Source organism: Triturus cristatus, chromosome 7, assembly GCF_964204655.1.
Source record: "Triturus cristatus chromosome 7, aTriCri1.1, whole genome shotgun sequence".
In the NCBI taxonomy this organism is placed as follows: Eukaryota; Metazoa; Chordata; class Amphibia; order Caudata; family Salamandridae; genus Triturus; species Triturus cristatus.
Window position 1 is genome coordinate 1725911974 of NC_140590.1, and position 17802 is coordinate 1725929775.

The 17802-nt window shown below is 53.8% G+C and overlaps 1 protein-coding gene across 1 annotated transcript in view; it reads right to left on the reverse strand.

The window, feature by feature from the left end:
• Positions 1–3995: 3995 nt before the first annotated feature.
• LOC146812905 (killer cell lectin-like receptor subfamily B member 1B allele A) overlaps positions 3996–17802 on the reverse strand; it is a 163958-nt gene continuing 150151 nt past the window's right edge. The window contains exon 7 of the mRNA XM_085614637.1: positions 3996–4317. Coding sequence (XP_085470763.1) covers positions 4170–4317 — 148 coding nt within the window. The 3' untranslated portion in view covers positions 3996–4169. The remainder of the gene's footprint in view (positions 4318–17802) is intronic.

Genomic DNA, 17802 nt, shown 5'->3' on the forward strand with positions numbered 1-17802 from the left:
CGCTGGGAGCTGGAAGCGCGACGCAACAACGAGAAGCGTGTCGCCGCCGCTGTCATCGCCGAGGAAGCGAGCCGCTGCTGCCACTGTCATCATCGCATCGCCGAAGCGTGGTGCATCGCCGGAGAAGCGGGACGCTGCCACAGAAGTCATCATCGCATCACCGGAGAAGTTGCGGCTCCAAAGATCATCGAGTCGCCACACGGCCGTCGGGCGTGCACGCATCACACCAACGTTGTCGCATCGCAACCAAGACGCCATTTTGTCGCATCGAACCGGAGAAGATTATCGCATCGAGGTGCCAGAGTATCGCATCGCACTGGAGAGCAGTAAGAAACCGACGCATCAACTCCCCACACAGTAAGAAAGCGAGCATCAACTCCCCTGCGCTGCAGTAAGGAACCGACGCATCCACTCCCCTGCATGTATGGAACCGACGCATCACCTTCCTTGCGACCCTTTTGTTTACTTTGCATTACGTATTTAAGGTGCATTGAGAATAAAGTGTTGCATTTACAACTTGAGAGAACTGAGCTATTTTATAACATTTGAGAGACTATTTTTGAGTACAGTATGGTGGATTTTTGTCGTTTGGTCTTGTGTTAAGTCTATATAAAAATACTCTTTTTTATAATACAACCTGTGTGGTGTCCATTTGTAGTGTTGTCACTGTTTTACTGTATGTGTTCACAAATGCTTTACACACTGCCTCTGAGATAAGCATGCCTGCTCGTCCCAAGCTACCAAGGGGGTGAGCAGGGGTTATTTTAGGAGTGTAGCCCCTTACCCTGACTAGACGCAAGGGTCCCTATTTGTCACAGGTACCTACCTATGCCAACTAGAGACCCCCAAATCTAACAATCGCAAAGAGAGGTTTTTGAAAAAGGCAATTTGTTGTTCTATGCTCTTGTTCTTCTTCATCGCAAAGAGAGGTTTTGGAAAAGGGCATTCTAGATTTTCCAACAAACGCCAATTTTTCAGAAGGATCTGCTTGAATTTATTAGTAATGCAAACATTCTCCCCCAGTCAAAAGATCTGGGTTAAATCCATCGTTCGGCAGTTCGGTCTGGCCTGTTCCCATGGGGCACAGAGTCAAGACTGATTTGCATATGGCTGGGTCCAAACTGGGGTGGCGTAGTGGGCAGAAATAACGATGGATTTAGCCCAGGTGTTTTGATTGGGGGAGAATGTTTGCATTGTCAGCATTCCGTCCATCATTTGTCTGCTGTAACATTTTTCACCCTAAGTGGGATGGGTATGCCCAGAGGTGGGTCCCTTGCTCACTGTGCCACTGGATTCAAGTTAGCCTGGCTGATGAAGGATGACATACCATGAAACCGGTCCCAGGATGCTTGTTTACGGTCTAGGGAGGACCTGGCCTGGCAGTTCGGTCTGGACTGTTCCCATGGGGCACAGGGTCAAGACTGATTTACATATGGCTGGGTCCATACTGGGGTGGCATAGTGGGCAAAAGAACAATGGATTTAACCCAGATCTTTTGACTGGGGGAGAATGTTTGCATTGTCAGCATTCCGTCCATCATTTGCCTGCTCTAACACTTTTCGCCCTAAGTGAGATGGGTATGCCCAGATGTGGGTCCCTTGCTCACTGTGCCACTGGATTCAAGCTAGCCTGGCTGAGGAAGGGTGGCATACCCTAAACCGGTCCCAGGATGCTTGTTTCCGGTCTAGGGAGGACCTGGCCTGGCATTTCGGTCTGGACTGTTCCCATGAGGCACAGGTTCAAGACTGATTTGCATATGGCCATGTCTGAACTGGGGTGGCAGAGTGGGCTAAAGAACGGTGATGGATTAAACCCAGATCAGTTGACTGGGGGTGAGTGCTTGCAATGTTCAACACTCCGTCCATCATTTCCTTTGGTTTTTGCTTTGTTCACCATAAGTTGGCAGGGTATGCTCAGACGTGAGTCCCTTGCTCACTTTGCCACTGGATTCAAGCAAGCCTGGCTGAAGACGGCTGAAATGCCAGAAACCGGTCCTAGGAAGCTTGTTTCCGGTCCAGGGAAGACATGGCTTGGCAGTTCGGGCTGGACAGTGCCCATGAGGCACAGGGTCAGACTGATTTGCATATGGCCATGTCTGAACTGGGGTGGCAGAGTGGGCTAAAGAACGGTGATGGATTAAACCCAGATCAGTTGACTGGGGGTGAGTGCTTGCAATGTTCAACACTCCGTCCATCATTGACTTTGGTTTTTGCTTTGTTCGCCATAAGTTGGCAGGGTATGCTCAGACGTGAGTCCCTTGCTCACTTTGCCACTGGATTCAAGCAAGCCTGGCTGAAGACGGCTGAAATGCCAGAAACCGGTCCTAGGAAGCTTGTTTCTGGTCCAGGGAAGACATGGCTTGGCAGTTCGGGCTGGACTGTTCCCATGAGGCACAGGTTCAAGACTGATTTGCATATGGCTTGGTCCAAACTGGAATGGCATGGTGAGCAAAAAAACGGTGGATTTAGGCCCAGATCTCTGTACTGGGGTGAATGTATGACATTGTTCTGCATTCTGTCCATCAATTGTTGTTTTTGCATTTGTCACCCCGAGTGGGAAGGGTATGCTCAGACGTGAGTCCCTTGCTCTCCATGCCACTGGAATCAAGCTATCCTGGCTGAAGAGGGGTGAAACCCCAAAACAGGTCCTAGGAACCTTGTTTCCAGTCCAGGGAGGACCTGGCCTGGCAGTTTCGGATTGACTGTTCCCATGGGGCACAGGGTCAAGACTGATTTGCATATGGCTGGGTCCAAACTGGGGTGGCGTAGTGGGCAAAAGAACGATGGATTTTACCCAGATCTTTTGACTGGGGAGAATGTTTGCATTATCAGCACTCCGTCCTTCATTTGTCTGCTGTAACACTATGATGAAGCATGACACCCAACTGGGTGTGTGAGGGCCCCTTTTCTCAAATTGGGAGACACCCCTCCTCCACCTTAGGGTAAGGGTGTTATACCAACCTAGCCTTTGCCTCTTCCCTTCGACCCATAGGAATTGCATACCTCTTCCTCTAAACATGTCTAATGAGAGACCCTCAACCTCCCTGAATAAAATCCATGCTGTTGTGTACAAATGAGCATGTGAAAGGAAGAAATAATTTCCCAAATATATCTACGTATTTACAGAGGGGTTAAAAAATAGAACGAAAACCTGACAGTATTGGTCTGCTCGGAGGGCCAACTTAATGTTCGTGAATTTTAGGAGGTGTGTAAACGAATAGTGTTTGTGGATGTACAGTGTTTAGTAAAGTGGGCCGAATTGCAGCCATACTGATGCTACAGGAGTGTAAAAGGTTGTATCACATTCCGAAGCTCAGCAACAACATGCGGATGCAGTTTGTGCACTATCAAGTGCTGTGTGGGCCTTACTTTCAATTCTGTGTTTATCATTATTCTCTGTCTTGGTGATTGTTGTTGTAGCCTAGTAGATCAAAAGTCATCATACCTTAGAGCTGAAGCTCATGTTAGGTGCTGTGTGGAAGGTGCACTGTTCAGAAATACATGCATGTGATGTGTTTACAACACTGATGTTCTATAATTGTCACTGAATATTTGGTGTGCAAGTGCACTTTTTACATGGACTGCACGTGCACTTTCATTTCAATCATTCTCTGCAGGCATTGTTTTGATTCCTGGTGCCCACTCACCTATGCAATGGCTATTTGCTCCATTTAACCCTCAACACCCGATTTACATTTTGTGGCATGGGGTCTGTTTTTAACTCTTCCCGTGGTGGACTAGTGCAATCTGAAATGCGCTACTCTAATGGTTGCATTACATGTTTTATGGGCTAGTAGAAATCTAAAGTGCATATGACAGACACTAGATGAGCACCTACGTGAAGATAAACAGAGTAGAACGAGTGTTATTGGTATGTAGGATATTTTTAAGGGCAGGCAGTATGAGCGATTATGTTTTAAAACGGAAGTTTTACCCTGTAAAAGGCTCGTCTGATGGCCACGCACACAACAATTACGTTTACCATTAATTTTTATTATGATTATAAAAGAGATTTTATTTTTTTCAAAGTCGTAAAACACATATTTGGCGCTACATCTCAAGGCATATTTTCTGCAAACAAAACATACACATGTATATATTTAATTTCAAAGTGAGATAGTCCAGATTTAAACTAAATTCATTGGAAATTTCTGCTCTGGGCTTGGATTACTAGTTGGTGACAAAACACTTCTTGTCGAACAGGATCCCCTCCTTCTGGCAGATCCACTCGATTTTGTAGCTGCAGTTCAGAGCGGTGATCTCGTCGCGAGAGTAGAACCCACAGTTGTGTCCAGGTTTGTGGGCATTCACTGGAATGCTGTCAGAGAAAAATAAATATATGAACTCGCAGGCAGGATTAACCCCATGCTGCAATTACTGTGCAGCAATGTTTGATTTTGCTGAACGTGCGTACATTTTCGAACTCTTCCCTATATTGGACTTTCAGTCACAAATATAATTTCCTCTTTGACATTCATCTAAAATGAAACCTCACAGCTATATCACTAATGCTTGGAACAAAATAAGCCCAATTTGAGAAAGTACTGTAAGGAAATCTGCATCTATGGCTGATGCCGCATGAGAGAACATTCCAAACCCTGGGAGTAGAAACAGAGAAGGGACTGACAGCTTGTGCTGATGCAGAAAAAGGGTAATCAAAGTCCGTTTTACAGACGACAAAGGACTCATTAGTTAACGGGTGAAAATGTGGAAATCAGTAAAGAATGGGCAATATTATGAAATATATATGCAAAGTGGAAGTGGGACAAGCCTTGCCCATGGACATGGACAGCTGTAGCCATGAATAAGGGCATAAGTGGTGTTGGAAGGCCCATCTTTCTGATGACATCCGATTTATTTCTTTAATGTTCTGAAAGAGAGAAATCAACCATGACTCTCATGCAAGGGGGAAAGCACTCAGCATGCAGTTTTATTTTTTTTAAAGCCGTGGTTTCGGTGCTGCTTCTTTTTTTTTTTATATACAACTTTGTTTTTATTTAGAGAAAGAGGTGAGCTCAAAGTACACAGCTGTGTGCCTACAACCATCCTGGCCGGCAGCGAACAAAAGCAAAGTCCATTTTACAAAGGCCTTTCAGCCTAACACATCGCATATTTTCCCCTTCCGATTCTCTACCTTCAGCGTATCATACTCAGGGGGCCCACCACCCCACATTCCACCCAAAGCCGCGTATGTGCCCGATGCGGGGGCGGGTAGGGCAGGTGTAGCTGGTGTTACCCGGTAATCTCCGGCTCGAATCTCACAGCTGGGGGCAACCCTGTCGCTAGGCCGGGGCTGCAGCGTGCCGCGCGTGTACACAATGTGTGAGGCAGCTCATGTGTGGCGGTGTAGCGCCCCGATGTAAGCGCGCAGGGTCGGAAGGGGTGGATAGAGAAGCGTCGCGCCACCGCGTTGGGTTGTCAAGGCCCTATTAACGCACTTAACCTCTACACGTCCTGAAGGCAGGACAAACTAAGTGAACAGAAAGCGGGAGGGGGAAAGTGGCGGGGGGAAGGGGGAGGGCGGCGGAGAGGGGGAAGCAAAACGGCAGTCATCGCAGCAGTGTGGAAAGGGAAGTCTAAGTCTAAGGGACGCAGCATGTGGGGAAGCATGTCTGTACCGTGGCGAAGTCCAACCCCGGCAAGCCCACCCGCAGCTAGGGACCCCCCAACGTCGAGGGTGTCAATGTCCCCGGCCGTGTGAGAACCTCAGAGCGCGTCTGAGATATCTCGTCATCGAACAGTTTCAAGGCCCGCAGTCTCGGCGGTTTCATTCGCGCGTGTTCTATCCTGCCCAAATGGGCCACCAAGGGAGACCAGAGGGTCTTAAACCTGGTGTCTCTAAACTGAAGGCGGGCTGTAAGCAGTTCCATCGCCAGTACCTGCCAAAGACGAGTGAACCACACGTTGATGGACGGTGGCTCCGCCTTCTTCCAGTACACCGCCACCGTTTGCTTTGCAGCACCTAACATATGGAGGCTCAGGTGCCAATCGCGGCCTGTCATTGCCCTTCGCGACGTCGGCCGAAGGCCCAAAATGATCGTGAGGGGGTCCTCTGGCAGGGGGTATCCCAGCACCTTCTTGATGTGGCTGAGGACTTCCTTCCAATAGGTAGTCAGGCTCGGGCATGTCCACCAAATGTGGATAAAGTCTCCTGGCGCTTGAGTGCAGCGCCAGCACAGCGGGGACACCTTGGGGAACATCTTCTGCAGTCGGACAGGGGTGTAATACCACTGGGTCATCACCTTGTAGGCCGATTCCTGTTGGGGAATGCTGCGGAAGGTTTTAGGGATATCGCTCCAGAGCCTCGTCCATTGGGCGGGATTAATCTCGGAGCCCGAAAGATTCTGCCATCGCTCTTGGTACGGGTGTAGGCCTGGCCGCTGAGAATGCTGGAGCACTTTATAGACTCGAGAGACTAGGCCCTTGTATGAGCCAAACGTACGCGCCAAGTGTTCAAACTGGGTGAGAGGTCTCGTGGCCGCCGGCATCAGCGAAGAGCCCTGCACCCAATGCCGAAGCTGAGCGTATTGGAACTTGTCCCCGTCTGTCAGCCCAAAGTCCCTTTGGCATTGCTGGAAGGATTTGAAGGTCCCTCCCTCGAAAAGATCTCGAATCGTCCGGCAGCCACTTTCCGTCCAATTCTCGAAGTATGGCGCGCAGCAGGCCGGCGGGAACTGGGGATTGCGAGCCAAAGGGGTGTGCGGTGAGGGGAAGGTGGTGAGGCCCCTGCGGACCGCCACTTTATCCCAAATCTCTAAGACCGTCCTAGTGGGGATCGCCATATACGCACTACGGTGACGCGCCGCCCGGGGCAGCCAAGCGTGATCCCAAATCGGGCGACAGGTAACTGCCCTGTCCATGTGGAACCAAATTTTCTCGCTTTCCCACGCCCCCCACTCCAGGACATAACGGAGGTGTGACGCCCAGTAGTACTCAAGTAGATTAGGACAAGCAAGGCCGCCCCTATCCCGAGGGAGCTTTAGTATTTTGTTAGAGAATCGCGGCTTCTTACCTCCCCAAATAAAGGAGATCAAGTCCCTTTGTAGCCCCTGGATGTAGTGTTCCGGGATGGGAGTCGGCAGGGTCTGAAACAAGTAGAGAATCTTTGGCAGCACGGACATCTTAATCGCATTGAGGCGACCAAGCCAGGAAAGCGGCAGTGCCTTCCAGGCGCGCAAGTCGTCTAGGACAGAGCGCCTGCACTCCGGCCAATTGGCCTGCGTCCAGGTGGCTAGGTCCGGCGTCAGGTTGGGACCAAGGTATCTCACGGAGTCGCTCGCCCATTGATATGGGGTGCTCGTCCGCAACGACGCTGCCTCTGTCTCCGGGATCGTGAGGTTGAGCACCCAAGACTTAGCGTGGTTAATTTTAAGCCCGGAGGCCCGCTCGTAGGTGTATAGCAACGATTGCGCGGCTGGGAGCGAGGTTGAGGGCGAAGACAGCGTGAGGAGGAGGTCGTCAGCGAAGAGCGCAACCTTATGGTCGCGTCCCCGAAGGGAGATACCCTTGACATCCGACGACTGGCGAATGAGAATAGCTAAGGGTTCTACTACCAGGGCGAAAAGCAGAGGCGATAGGGGGCAACCCTGCCGCGTGCCCCTGCAGATGGGGAAAGGCTGCGTGAGTTGGCCATTCACGCGCACCCGGGCTGCCGGGGCAGCGTATGGGGCCATGATGCGTGCTTCCATTTTGGGTCCAATCCCTACTTTCCGCAAAACTGCTCGAAGGAACTCCCAATCTACCCGGTCGAACGCTTTTTCAGCGTCTAGGGACAACAAGCAAGCCGGGATATCCCAATGCCTGGCCTTTCCCACTATGTGGGCAATGCGACGAACATTATCTGCCCCCTGGCGTTGGTGGATGAACCCCACCTGATCCGGGTCCACAAGGTGTGGGAGATGAGCACTAAGCCGTTTGGCAAGGATTTTAGTATAAAGTTTAAGATCCGAGTTCAACAGGGCTATGGGCTGGTATGAGGAGCAGAGGGTGTGGTCCTTCCCTGGCTTTGGGATGAGGGCAATCTCGGCCATCGCCATGTCCGGGGACGGCCCTCCCGAATCAGCGAAGGAGTTAAAGAGACGGAGGAGGTAGGGTTGTAGCTGTGGCAGAAAGGCACGGAAGAACGCCACCGGTAGCCCGTCTGGTCCAGGTGTCTTGCCTAGCGGGAGATCTCCCAGGGCTCCCGCTATTTCTTCCAGCGTAATGGGCTCCTCTAAGAGCTCAGAGTGACGTTTACTCATCGGTTCCCATTCGCATTTACCCAGAGTCTCTGTGATCAGCGCAGGGTCTGGCGGGTCTCTCTCGTACAGGGAGGAATAGTATTCATGGAACGCCCGAAGTTTAGCTGCTTCGGTGGTCACCCATGTACCTCCCCCTCCCTGTAGCTTCGCAATGTGGGCCTTTGCCGCCCTCGCGCGCAGCCGCCGCGCCAGCACCTTTCCCACCTTATCCCCACCGATGTAAAAGCGCTGCCGGAGCGCAAGAAGTGCCCGTTCCGCCTTATTTGTCCGGTGTGCCCGTAACTGACCTCTAAGGACCGCCAGGCGCCGCTTATGGGCCGCCAATGGGCGGGTCTGGTCCATCTTCTCCAGCGTCTGGAGTTGGCGGGTGAGTCTGGTTTCATACAGTTGGGCCTCCCGTGTCCGCGCGGCAGAGATAGCCGTGAGGGTACCCCGTATCGTGGCCTTGAAAGCATCCCATAGGAGGGGGAGGGGAGTCTCCGGCAACTCGTTGTGCTCGAAGTATTCCAAGATGGCTGTCTTTATTTCCTCTCTGTCCCTCGGGTCCCGTAGAGCGTGATCTGGGAACCGCCAGCGGCGCGGACCGGGGGCGCGAGTGGAGCGCTCGTGGAGTAGCATCTCCACGTGGGCATGGTTTGAGACCGAAATGCTCGAGTGCGAGACCGATATAGTGTCTGGGAGCAAAGAGTGGGAGACAAAGAGCATGTCGATGCGGGAGTAGGAGCGGTGGACGTGCGAGTAGAAAGTGAAGTCTTTCAGCCCCGGGGAGTGGTAACGCCATACATCTACCAAGGTCAGAGCAGTAAGGGATTTTTTCACAGTAGCCGACAGGGCCCCTACGCCTCGGAAGCCTCCCCCACAGCGGTCTAACTCCGCGTCCCAAACCAGATTGAAGTCCCCCCCCACTATGAGGTCCGAATCCACCGGGTCAAGATACTCCCGGATGACCCCGCGCAAAAAGGTGTCCTGCCCCTGATTAGGTGCGTAAAGATTGCAAAGCGTAAGCCTACGGTGCCCCCTCGTGAGCTCCACCCTCAGGACCCGGCCCGCAGTGTCTCTACGCACATGTGTGTCCCCATGACAGAATCCCGCCCGGCAGAAAATAGCAACCCCCGCTGTCTTGGTGGCCGCGGAAGCCCAAAATCTGTGAGGAAAGCGCGGATGGGCCATACGACCCACATCAACCCGCAGAAGGTGCGTCTCCTGCAGGAATACTACGTCCGCCCCCTGTTGGAGCAGGTACCTCCAGATCTGATGGCGTTTGCTAGGCGAGTTAAGCCCCTGCACGTTCAAAGAGACGACCTTCCAGGAGGGTACAGTAGTCATAGACATGGGTCAGCATGTGCAGATGTCCCCCCCACCACCCCCAGCCCCCCCACAGAGCCCCCCCCCAAGAGGGTAAGGAAATAATGAGGAAGAAAGTCAAAGAAACAGAGGCAAACGAAAGAATTAGAGTCACAAAACGGCCAACATGGCCAACAAGGACTATTCCAGTCTAGGGAGTGGCCAGGCACTTCGGCACAGGCTATCCCAGAGATGTCACTCTCCCAGGAATAGTGGTGGGGGTCCGTCGGCACTACCGCCATTCTCCAAGGTCGAAGGAGCCCTGGGCCGCCGCCCGGCATCAGGAGCTGCAGCAGCGACAACAGCGAGAAGGTCGCAGTCTCTTCCCGCACCAACAGCCGGGAACCCCAAAGCGGGCCATCTCATTTACCCAAGGGGGAAGGAGCCCAAATTGCATGCCCGGAAGGCTACTAGGGAGCGGGCTCCTGTGACCCCGCCGGCGAGGATCCGGCCTCCAGCGACCGAATGTGGCGTATGATGTCTTGCTTGTCCTTCGAGGAGCGGCTAGCAGCAGGGGAGGGGGAGCGCCCCGCCCGGCGCACCTTGGACCAGCTAGGCTTCAGCGAGGCTCGGGGCCCCGCGGCACCGCGCACCGGACTGGCCGGAGGGGAGTCCGGGATCTGGAGTAGCTGCGCGGCTTCCCTGTAGGACCGCAGCACCCGTCGTCTGGACTCCCAGTTGAAGATGAGGGCGAAGGGGTGTCCCCACTGATATCGAATGTTAAGGTCTCGCAACTTGTCCGTAACCGGCCGGAAGGCCCGCCTGCGCCGGAGGGTCGTGGGGGCCAGGTCCTGGAACAGCTGTATCGGAGCCCCGTTGAATTTGATGTCCGTCCTGTCTCTTGTCGCCTTGACAATAGCCTCCTTTTCGACAAAGAAGTGGACCCTCGTCAGAATATCGGGAATCAAACCTGGCCTTCCGGGTGGGCCCGACACTCTGTGGGCCCTGTCCAAAGTCGGCGGAGAGGCGTCGTCATCCCCCCGGAGTTCATGCAGAAGGTCCGCCACGAAGGTCATGATATCCGCCCCCTCCGCGCCAATCGGGACGCCCCTAATGCGGATGTTATTGCGGCGCCCCCTATTTTCCAAGTCCTCCTGCCTGATCTGCAGCTCCACATTCTGCTCCTCCAGGGCCGCTATCCTCTGCCACAGGCGCTCCTGGTCCTCCGAACGGGCGTCCAGGGTTTTCTCCATGTCGTCGACTCTGTCTCCCAGCTCCCCCACGTCTTTTCGGAGCTCCTTGACGCAGGCCTGGACCTCCGTGCGCAGCGAGCCGATTTCGGACTTGAGGTCCTGCATGAAGAGCGCCATGAAGGACTGTGTCACTGGCTCCGCCGATCCACCGGCTCCAACCGCCTGCGAGCCCGTCGGCGCCCCTCCAGGCTTACTCCAAAGGTCCTTTACTGTGGCATCTTTTGCGGGCGCCGATGCGTCCTTTCCTGGCTTGGTGCGCGTCATCGTGCCGTTATACGCCGCCTCCACAGGAAGACCCCAGCCGCAAGACGGCCCGTCCACTCAGCGTCCCTGGGGGGCCAGCCAGCGCCGAAGGGTGTACAGGCCTGGTCGAGTCGCGTCCAGCGTAGGGCTGCTCCACACCCCAAGTCGCGGGCCCCGTCGCAGCGCCACCGCGGATGTGCCTCAGGCGCAGTAGTGAACCAAGGCCTCGCGGCCCACGCCGATACGCGTCGTCCTCAGGGCACGGAAGCCACCAGGTCGCCGGGCCCACCAGATTCCGACTCGGGGCCCTCCCCACTCACACAGGCAGCAAACAGCACAGCGTCCGGCGCTCCAAGAAAGCGCGCTGTCCCCACAGCTCAGCAACCCCCTAGGGGGGGCCGGTAGCCCAGTGGCCGGTAGCCAAGCAGTCCCACCGTCCCGGGTCCCGCTGTCACCGCACCGCACCCCTCAGCCCCGCTCCTCCGTAGTGTCCAGCGGGGGGGGGGCGAGCTAATATCCTGGGCTCAGTCCGGCCTCCAGGTCCAGCCAGCCCAGCCGCCTCCGGTCCAGGGCTCAGATCCAGGGCCGTAGTGACCTCCCCCGCTCTAGGCCTCCAAGCGCCCCCACTGTAGCCGTCGCCACCACACAGACAGCGCTCTCAGGGGCCCCCAGCGTCCGGGACCACCGCTGCCAGGGCTCCCTCCGCTACTCCAGGCTTTACCCAGCCAGGGTGAGCCGCCCCGCGGGCCGATGCCTCCCGCCGACCTCCTCACCTCAGGCGCAGTCCAGCGCAGCAGGATCCGGCGCTCGCAAGCAGCGGCCGCAGCTTCAGCGGTGCAGGGTCCCAAAATGGCGGCCTCGCCCGCCGGAGCAAACGTCCCAGCTCTGTTGCCCTCGACCGGCACCAGGGAGTCTCGGCCCCCGCTCTCCGACGCCTCCGATCGCCTCCAGGCCAGCCAAGCGGCCTCTCAGTAGGCTCCAGCTATCGGGCAGTTCATGGGACCCAGCAGCGTTCTCCAACGCAGATCGCGCAAGATGGCGGCCGTCTCTTCCGCGCCCGGGAGCTCCCAGTGTCTGGCCTCCGGTGTCGCCAGTCGTGCTCCCCGGGCCCAGCACACCAGGCAGCGGCAGCCCCCTCCAGTTCCGACAGCCTCTCGCACCCAGGAGAAGCCGTATACCGGCAGTCAAAGTGCTTTACGAAGCTCGTTTTAGCCGGCGGCAGCCCGGAGCCCCGACAGCTCGCGTCCTACTCCATGCTCGGCTTGGCCACGCCCCCGGTGCTGCTTCTTTTAAAGCAAAGCAGAGAATGCCGCCTTAAGGGAGAGCAACCTGGCTTTAAATTTTCCTCCAAATTACTATTGTTGTGTCAACATGTCAGCGGCAGGATTGATTCCTATTTTGCCAAAGAAATTGATATCATTTAGCCCATGGTTACTCACAAACTTTCCCTCAGGCGCCAAATTTACAGTGTGGTTTGTGGCCGAGGGACGCGTCGATGGTGGCGGGGTCAGTGGGGGAGGGGGGCGGGGCTAGAGGAAAAAAACTGTGACCATGAGGTTGAACACAGGCCCCTGCAGCAGACGCCTTCGTCCACTGAGCCACCAGACCCGGCATACACGCATCTCTCTCTCTCTCTCTCTCTCTCTCTGTGTCTCCCTTCCTCTCTCTGTTTCCCTCCCCCTCTCTCTCGCTCTGTCTCCCTCCCTCTCTCTATCTCTCTCTCTCTGTCTCCCTCCCTCTTTCTCTCTCTGTCTCCCTCCCTCTCTCTCCCTCTGTCTCCGTCTGCCTCTTTCTATCTGTCTCCCTCCCTCTGTCGCCCTCCTTTCTCCCTCTGTCGCCCTCCTCCCTCCCTCTGTCGCCCTCCTCCCTGTGTCTGTCTCCCTGTGTCTGTCTCCCTATGTCTGTCGCTCTCTGTTTCCCTCTCTCTGTCTCCCTCTGTCTCCCTCCTTCTGTCTCCCTCCCTCTGTCTCCCTCTCTCTGTCTCTCTGTCTCCCTCTCTTTCTGTCTCCCTCCCTCTGTCTCCCTCCCTCTGTCCCCCTCCCTCTGTCTCCCTCCCTCTGTCTCCCTCCCTCTGTCCCCCACTCCCTCTGTCTCCCTCCCTCTGTCTGTCTCTGTCTCCCTCCCTCTGTCTCCCTCCGTCTCTCTCCCTCTGTCTCCCTCTGTCTCTCTCCCTCTGTCCGTCTCTGTCTCCCCCTGACACCCTCACTCTGCCTCCCTCTGTCTCCCTCTCTGTCTCCCTATCTCTGTCTCCTTCTCTTTCTCTCCCTCCTTTTGTCACCCTCCCTCTCCACTTCACTCCCTCTCCTTCCCTATCTCTCCCTCTGTCTCCCTCTCCATCTCTCTGTCTCTCTGACTCTACCTGTCTGTTCCTTTCCTTGTCTCTGTCTCTATCTGTCTCTGTCTGTCCCTGTCTCTGTATGTCCCTGTCTCTGTCTCCCTTTCTCTGTCTCCCTCCCCTCTACCTCCTTCTCCCTCCTTCTGCCACCCTCCCTCTCTCTTCCTGTCTCCCTCCTTCTCCCTCTCCTTCTCCATCTCTCTGTCTCTGCCTCTATCTGTCTGTCCCTGTCTCTGCATCTGTCTGTCCCTGTCTCTGTCTCCCTCCCTCCGTCTCCCTCTCTGTCTCTGCCTCTATCTGTCTCTGTCTGTCCCTGTCTATGTCTGTCTCCGTTTCTATCTCTGTCAGACTCTGTCTCTATCTCTGGCTGTCTCTGCCTCTATCTGTCTCTGCCTCTGTCTGTCCCTGCCTCTATCTCTGTCTCTATCTCTGTCTCTATCTCTCTATCGCTGCCTGTCTCTGTCTCTCTCTGTCTCTCTCTATCACTGTCTGCCTCTATCTGTCTCTGCCTCTGTCAGTCTGTCCCTGTCTCTGCCTCCATCTGTCTCTGCCTCTATCTGTCTCTGTCTCTATATGTATCTATCTGTCTCTGTCTCTATCTGTCTCTGCCTCTATCTGTCTCTACCTCTATATGTCTCTGCGTCTATCTGTCTCTGTCTCTATTTGTCAGTCTGTCCCTGTCTCAGTCTGTCTCTATCTCTATCTGCCTCTGTCTGTTTCTGTCTCTGTGCCTCGGGTAGTGCACACGTACTGTGTCTACAGGTCCCCGTCACCAGCCCAGAGACAGCCCCCCCCAACTCCCCCCTCTCCCTGTGTAATGTAAAAGCCAGCTCGTTTTCTCTCTGAATTTGCTGCTTCGCGGGATTTGTGTCCCACCACTGGGCCTGGGTTCATATCTGTCGCTGGCTTTAATTCTGACTCTCAACCCCCGAACTGTCAGACCAAAGCCCCCCTTTGGTGCCAGTCACCCGTCCATGTAGGTATGCATGCATCAATTATACATAGTGCCAACCTGGCGGCGAGCATTTGTGCGCGGTGCAGCGAGAGCGGAGACGAGGCCTGAGCTCCCTAGCTTTGGCTCAACCCTCTGACTACAGGCTGGCGGGAAACATCACATCACAGGCTCTTAATGCACACCTCACCCGGCTCTCACCCCCTACTGCCATCTGTCACCCTCTGTCACCTCACCCAGCTCTCACGCCCTGCTGCTCTCTGTCACTTCACCCGGCTCTCACACCCTGCTGCTCTCTGTCACTTCACCCGGCTCTCACACCCTGCTGTTTTCTGTCACCTCACCCGACTCTCACACCCTGCAACCCTCTGTCACCTCACCCGGCTCTCAGTCCGTGCTGCCCTCTGTCACCCTCTGTCACCTCACCTGGCTTGCACACCCTACTGCCCTCTGTCACCCACTGTCACCTCACCCGGATCTCACTCCCTGCAACCCTCTTTCACCTCACCCAGCTCTCAGTCCCTGCTGCCCTCTGTCACCTCACCCCACTCTCACACCCTACTGCCCTCCGTCACCTCGCCCGGCTCTCACACCCTTCTGTCTTCTGTCACCTCACCCGGCTCTCAGTCCCTGCTGCTCTCTATCACCCTCTGTCACCTCACCCGGCTCTCACTCCCTGCTGCCCTCTGTCACCCACTGCTCTCACTCCCTGCTGCCCTCTGTCACCTCACCCGGCTCTCACTCCCTGCTGCCCTCCGTCACCTCACCCGGCTCTCACACCCTTCTGTCTTCTGTCACCTCACCCGGCTCTCAGTCCCTGCTGCCCTCTGTCACCCTCTGTTACCTCACCCGGCTCTCCCTCCCTGCAACCCTCTGTCACCTCACCCGGATCTCAGTCCCTGCTGCCCTCTGTCACCTCACCCGGCTCTCACACCCTACTGCCCTCTATCACCCTCTGTCACCTCACGCGGCTCTCACTCCCTACTGCCCTCTGTCACCTCACCCGGATCTGACTCCCTGATACCATCTGTCATCTCACCGGCTCTGTCACCTCACCCAGCTCTCACTCCCTGCTGCCCTCTGTCACCTCACCCGCTGCTCTCACTCCCTGCTGCCCTTTGTCACCCTCTGTCACCTCACCCAGCTCTCACTCCCTGTTGCCGTCTGTCACCTCACCTGGCTCGTAATCCCTGCTGCCCTCTGTCACCCTCTGTCACCCTCTGTCACCTCACCCGGCTCTCGGTCCCTGCTGCCATCTGTCACCTCACCCGGCTCTCAGTCCCTGCTGCCCTCTGTCACCTCACCCGGTTTTCACACCCTACTGCCCTCTGTCACCCTTTGTCACCTCACCTGGCTCTCACACCCTACTGCCTCTGTCACCTCACGCGGCTCTGACTCCCTGCTACCCTCTGTCATTTCACCGGCTCTGTCACCTCACCTGGCTCTCACACCCTGCTGTCCTCTGTCACCTCACCTGGCTCTCACACCCTGCAGTCCTCTGTCACCTTAGCGCGGTGACACTTGGAATAGTGCCAGGACACTCGCAGCATGAGGAATCGATTAGTTCGCGGAAGTAACTGATGTCGCGGGGGGAGGTTGTCTCGCTACCTTTATAATTGAATTGTAGCCTAATCTATCTATTAAGTCCTTTTATTACTGTACTGGATGGCAGGCTGTGGCACCCACGAAAAAATGTGTAGTCTGTTGGTGCAGGTGGTTCCTGTTGTGCTTATTTATTAATCACTTTATACATTGTTCCTTACATCATGAACATGTATATTAATGAGGAACGTAAATCCGAGATTTGGGAATTGCGAAATGTTTTGAATCCATATGGTCTGAGTGAAATGGGATACACCTTGCTGGTGCCTCGATCATAAGAATGCTGGGCGGTGGTGTTTGTTTTTTTGTAGGACAAATCTGATGTTAGGCCATTAATAAATGTCTTCTACAGAGGTTCTAAATGTGAACATGTAATCTTTATCAACAGCGCTAGAAATTGCATATGTTGCTTGAAAGAAGTAGAATCCTTTCCGACCCTGCTGAGACAGCTTCCCGGGCACACAAACAGCCGCACCCGAGTACTTCACAGGTCTTTAAAAGACCATTTACATGTTATCGATGCTTTGTTGTATTTCACCTCTTCTGAGCGCCCCTGCATCTCCACTCTGACTATCGCTGGAATCGCCCGGCCCCCATAGAGCATAGTCTCTCGGAGTGCGGGCTGCTGCAACCAGTGATGTTTGCTGACACTCTTTAAAGAAAAAAAACAAGAACACAGGTTCGATGTCTGCAAGGTCCCCGGGCCGTCAAGGAAGGCCGTACTATGAGTACCCGTGATTTAGCCACTGTGTTGTGTTGGTTGCTACCAACTTGGTCCTGATGAAGACCCTCTTATAAATTATTAGTGGGGTTCAAACGTCAACTTTTACTAGTGGATTGATGTTGATGATACACATTTACACTCAATGAACTCTAATTTTGAGTCTTGTAGTTGTAACCTTCTTTATCATCAGTCCCTAGACTGTATATATTGTAAATAAGCACTTGTGCACTTTATTCACGTGTGCAACTTTGCACCGCACGACTTTTGGAGCTCTTACAATATGAATTTTCTACCAAAACTTTGCCATACTGATTCATTGTATGATTAAAACATTGTATTTACATACTGTGCCAATATTAATTATTGTACACAACTAATTGGCCTAGGGAGGATAGGCTTTCTCCTCTCTCCTAAGAGATCACAGTGTTGCATAATTGATCCATTACCCAGATCACCCGGATTACCTGGTTATCCCCAAATGTGACATATCACAATGCTTCCTACCTCACAATATTCTTGTGATGATACTTTGGCATCACAGTACTAAAAACTCAACATTTTGTCCAAACGTCCCTCCCACGGAAAACCTTGTCAGCTCTACATCTTTACCCTTGGGGAGTCAAGTGTATGCAAAGAGTAACTTGGTTATCCATCTGGAGTGTAATAGTTTTTGGGACCATGGGACACCAGTAGAAAATGGCTGTACCTGAAACGGGCTGAAACAGTGCTGAACGAGCCTTCACTTGTGTCATTATTTTTGCCATAAAATGTTATGCATCCCCAAATGCATTACATTACCCCAAATCCAACTATATGGAGTGAGGTCATCAGCATATATACTAGAAAGATTTAAATTCATTTGGATAAGTCTTTCTTGAGGTGCATTAGTAAATTAATCAATTTCTCTGGAATGGCGTTTGATTTCAATTTGAGCATAAGGTAAGACACCTCATCCGAAAGGAAAAACCTTTCAGTTGCAATGGGTGTCTTTCAGTGACGAAATGCTTTTCCAACATGATTTTTATACTGACATCCAATAGACTTAGGCGTAAATCGGATGACCATTAGGTTCACTAGAAATGAAAATAAAAGTTGGAGTGGTGCTAGCCTGACATAGATGAACGATGGCATCATTCTTCAAGTAATAAAATACATATTGGTCCTTATTAA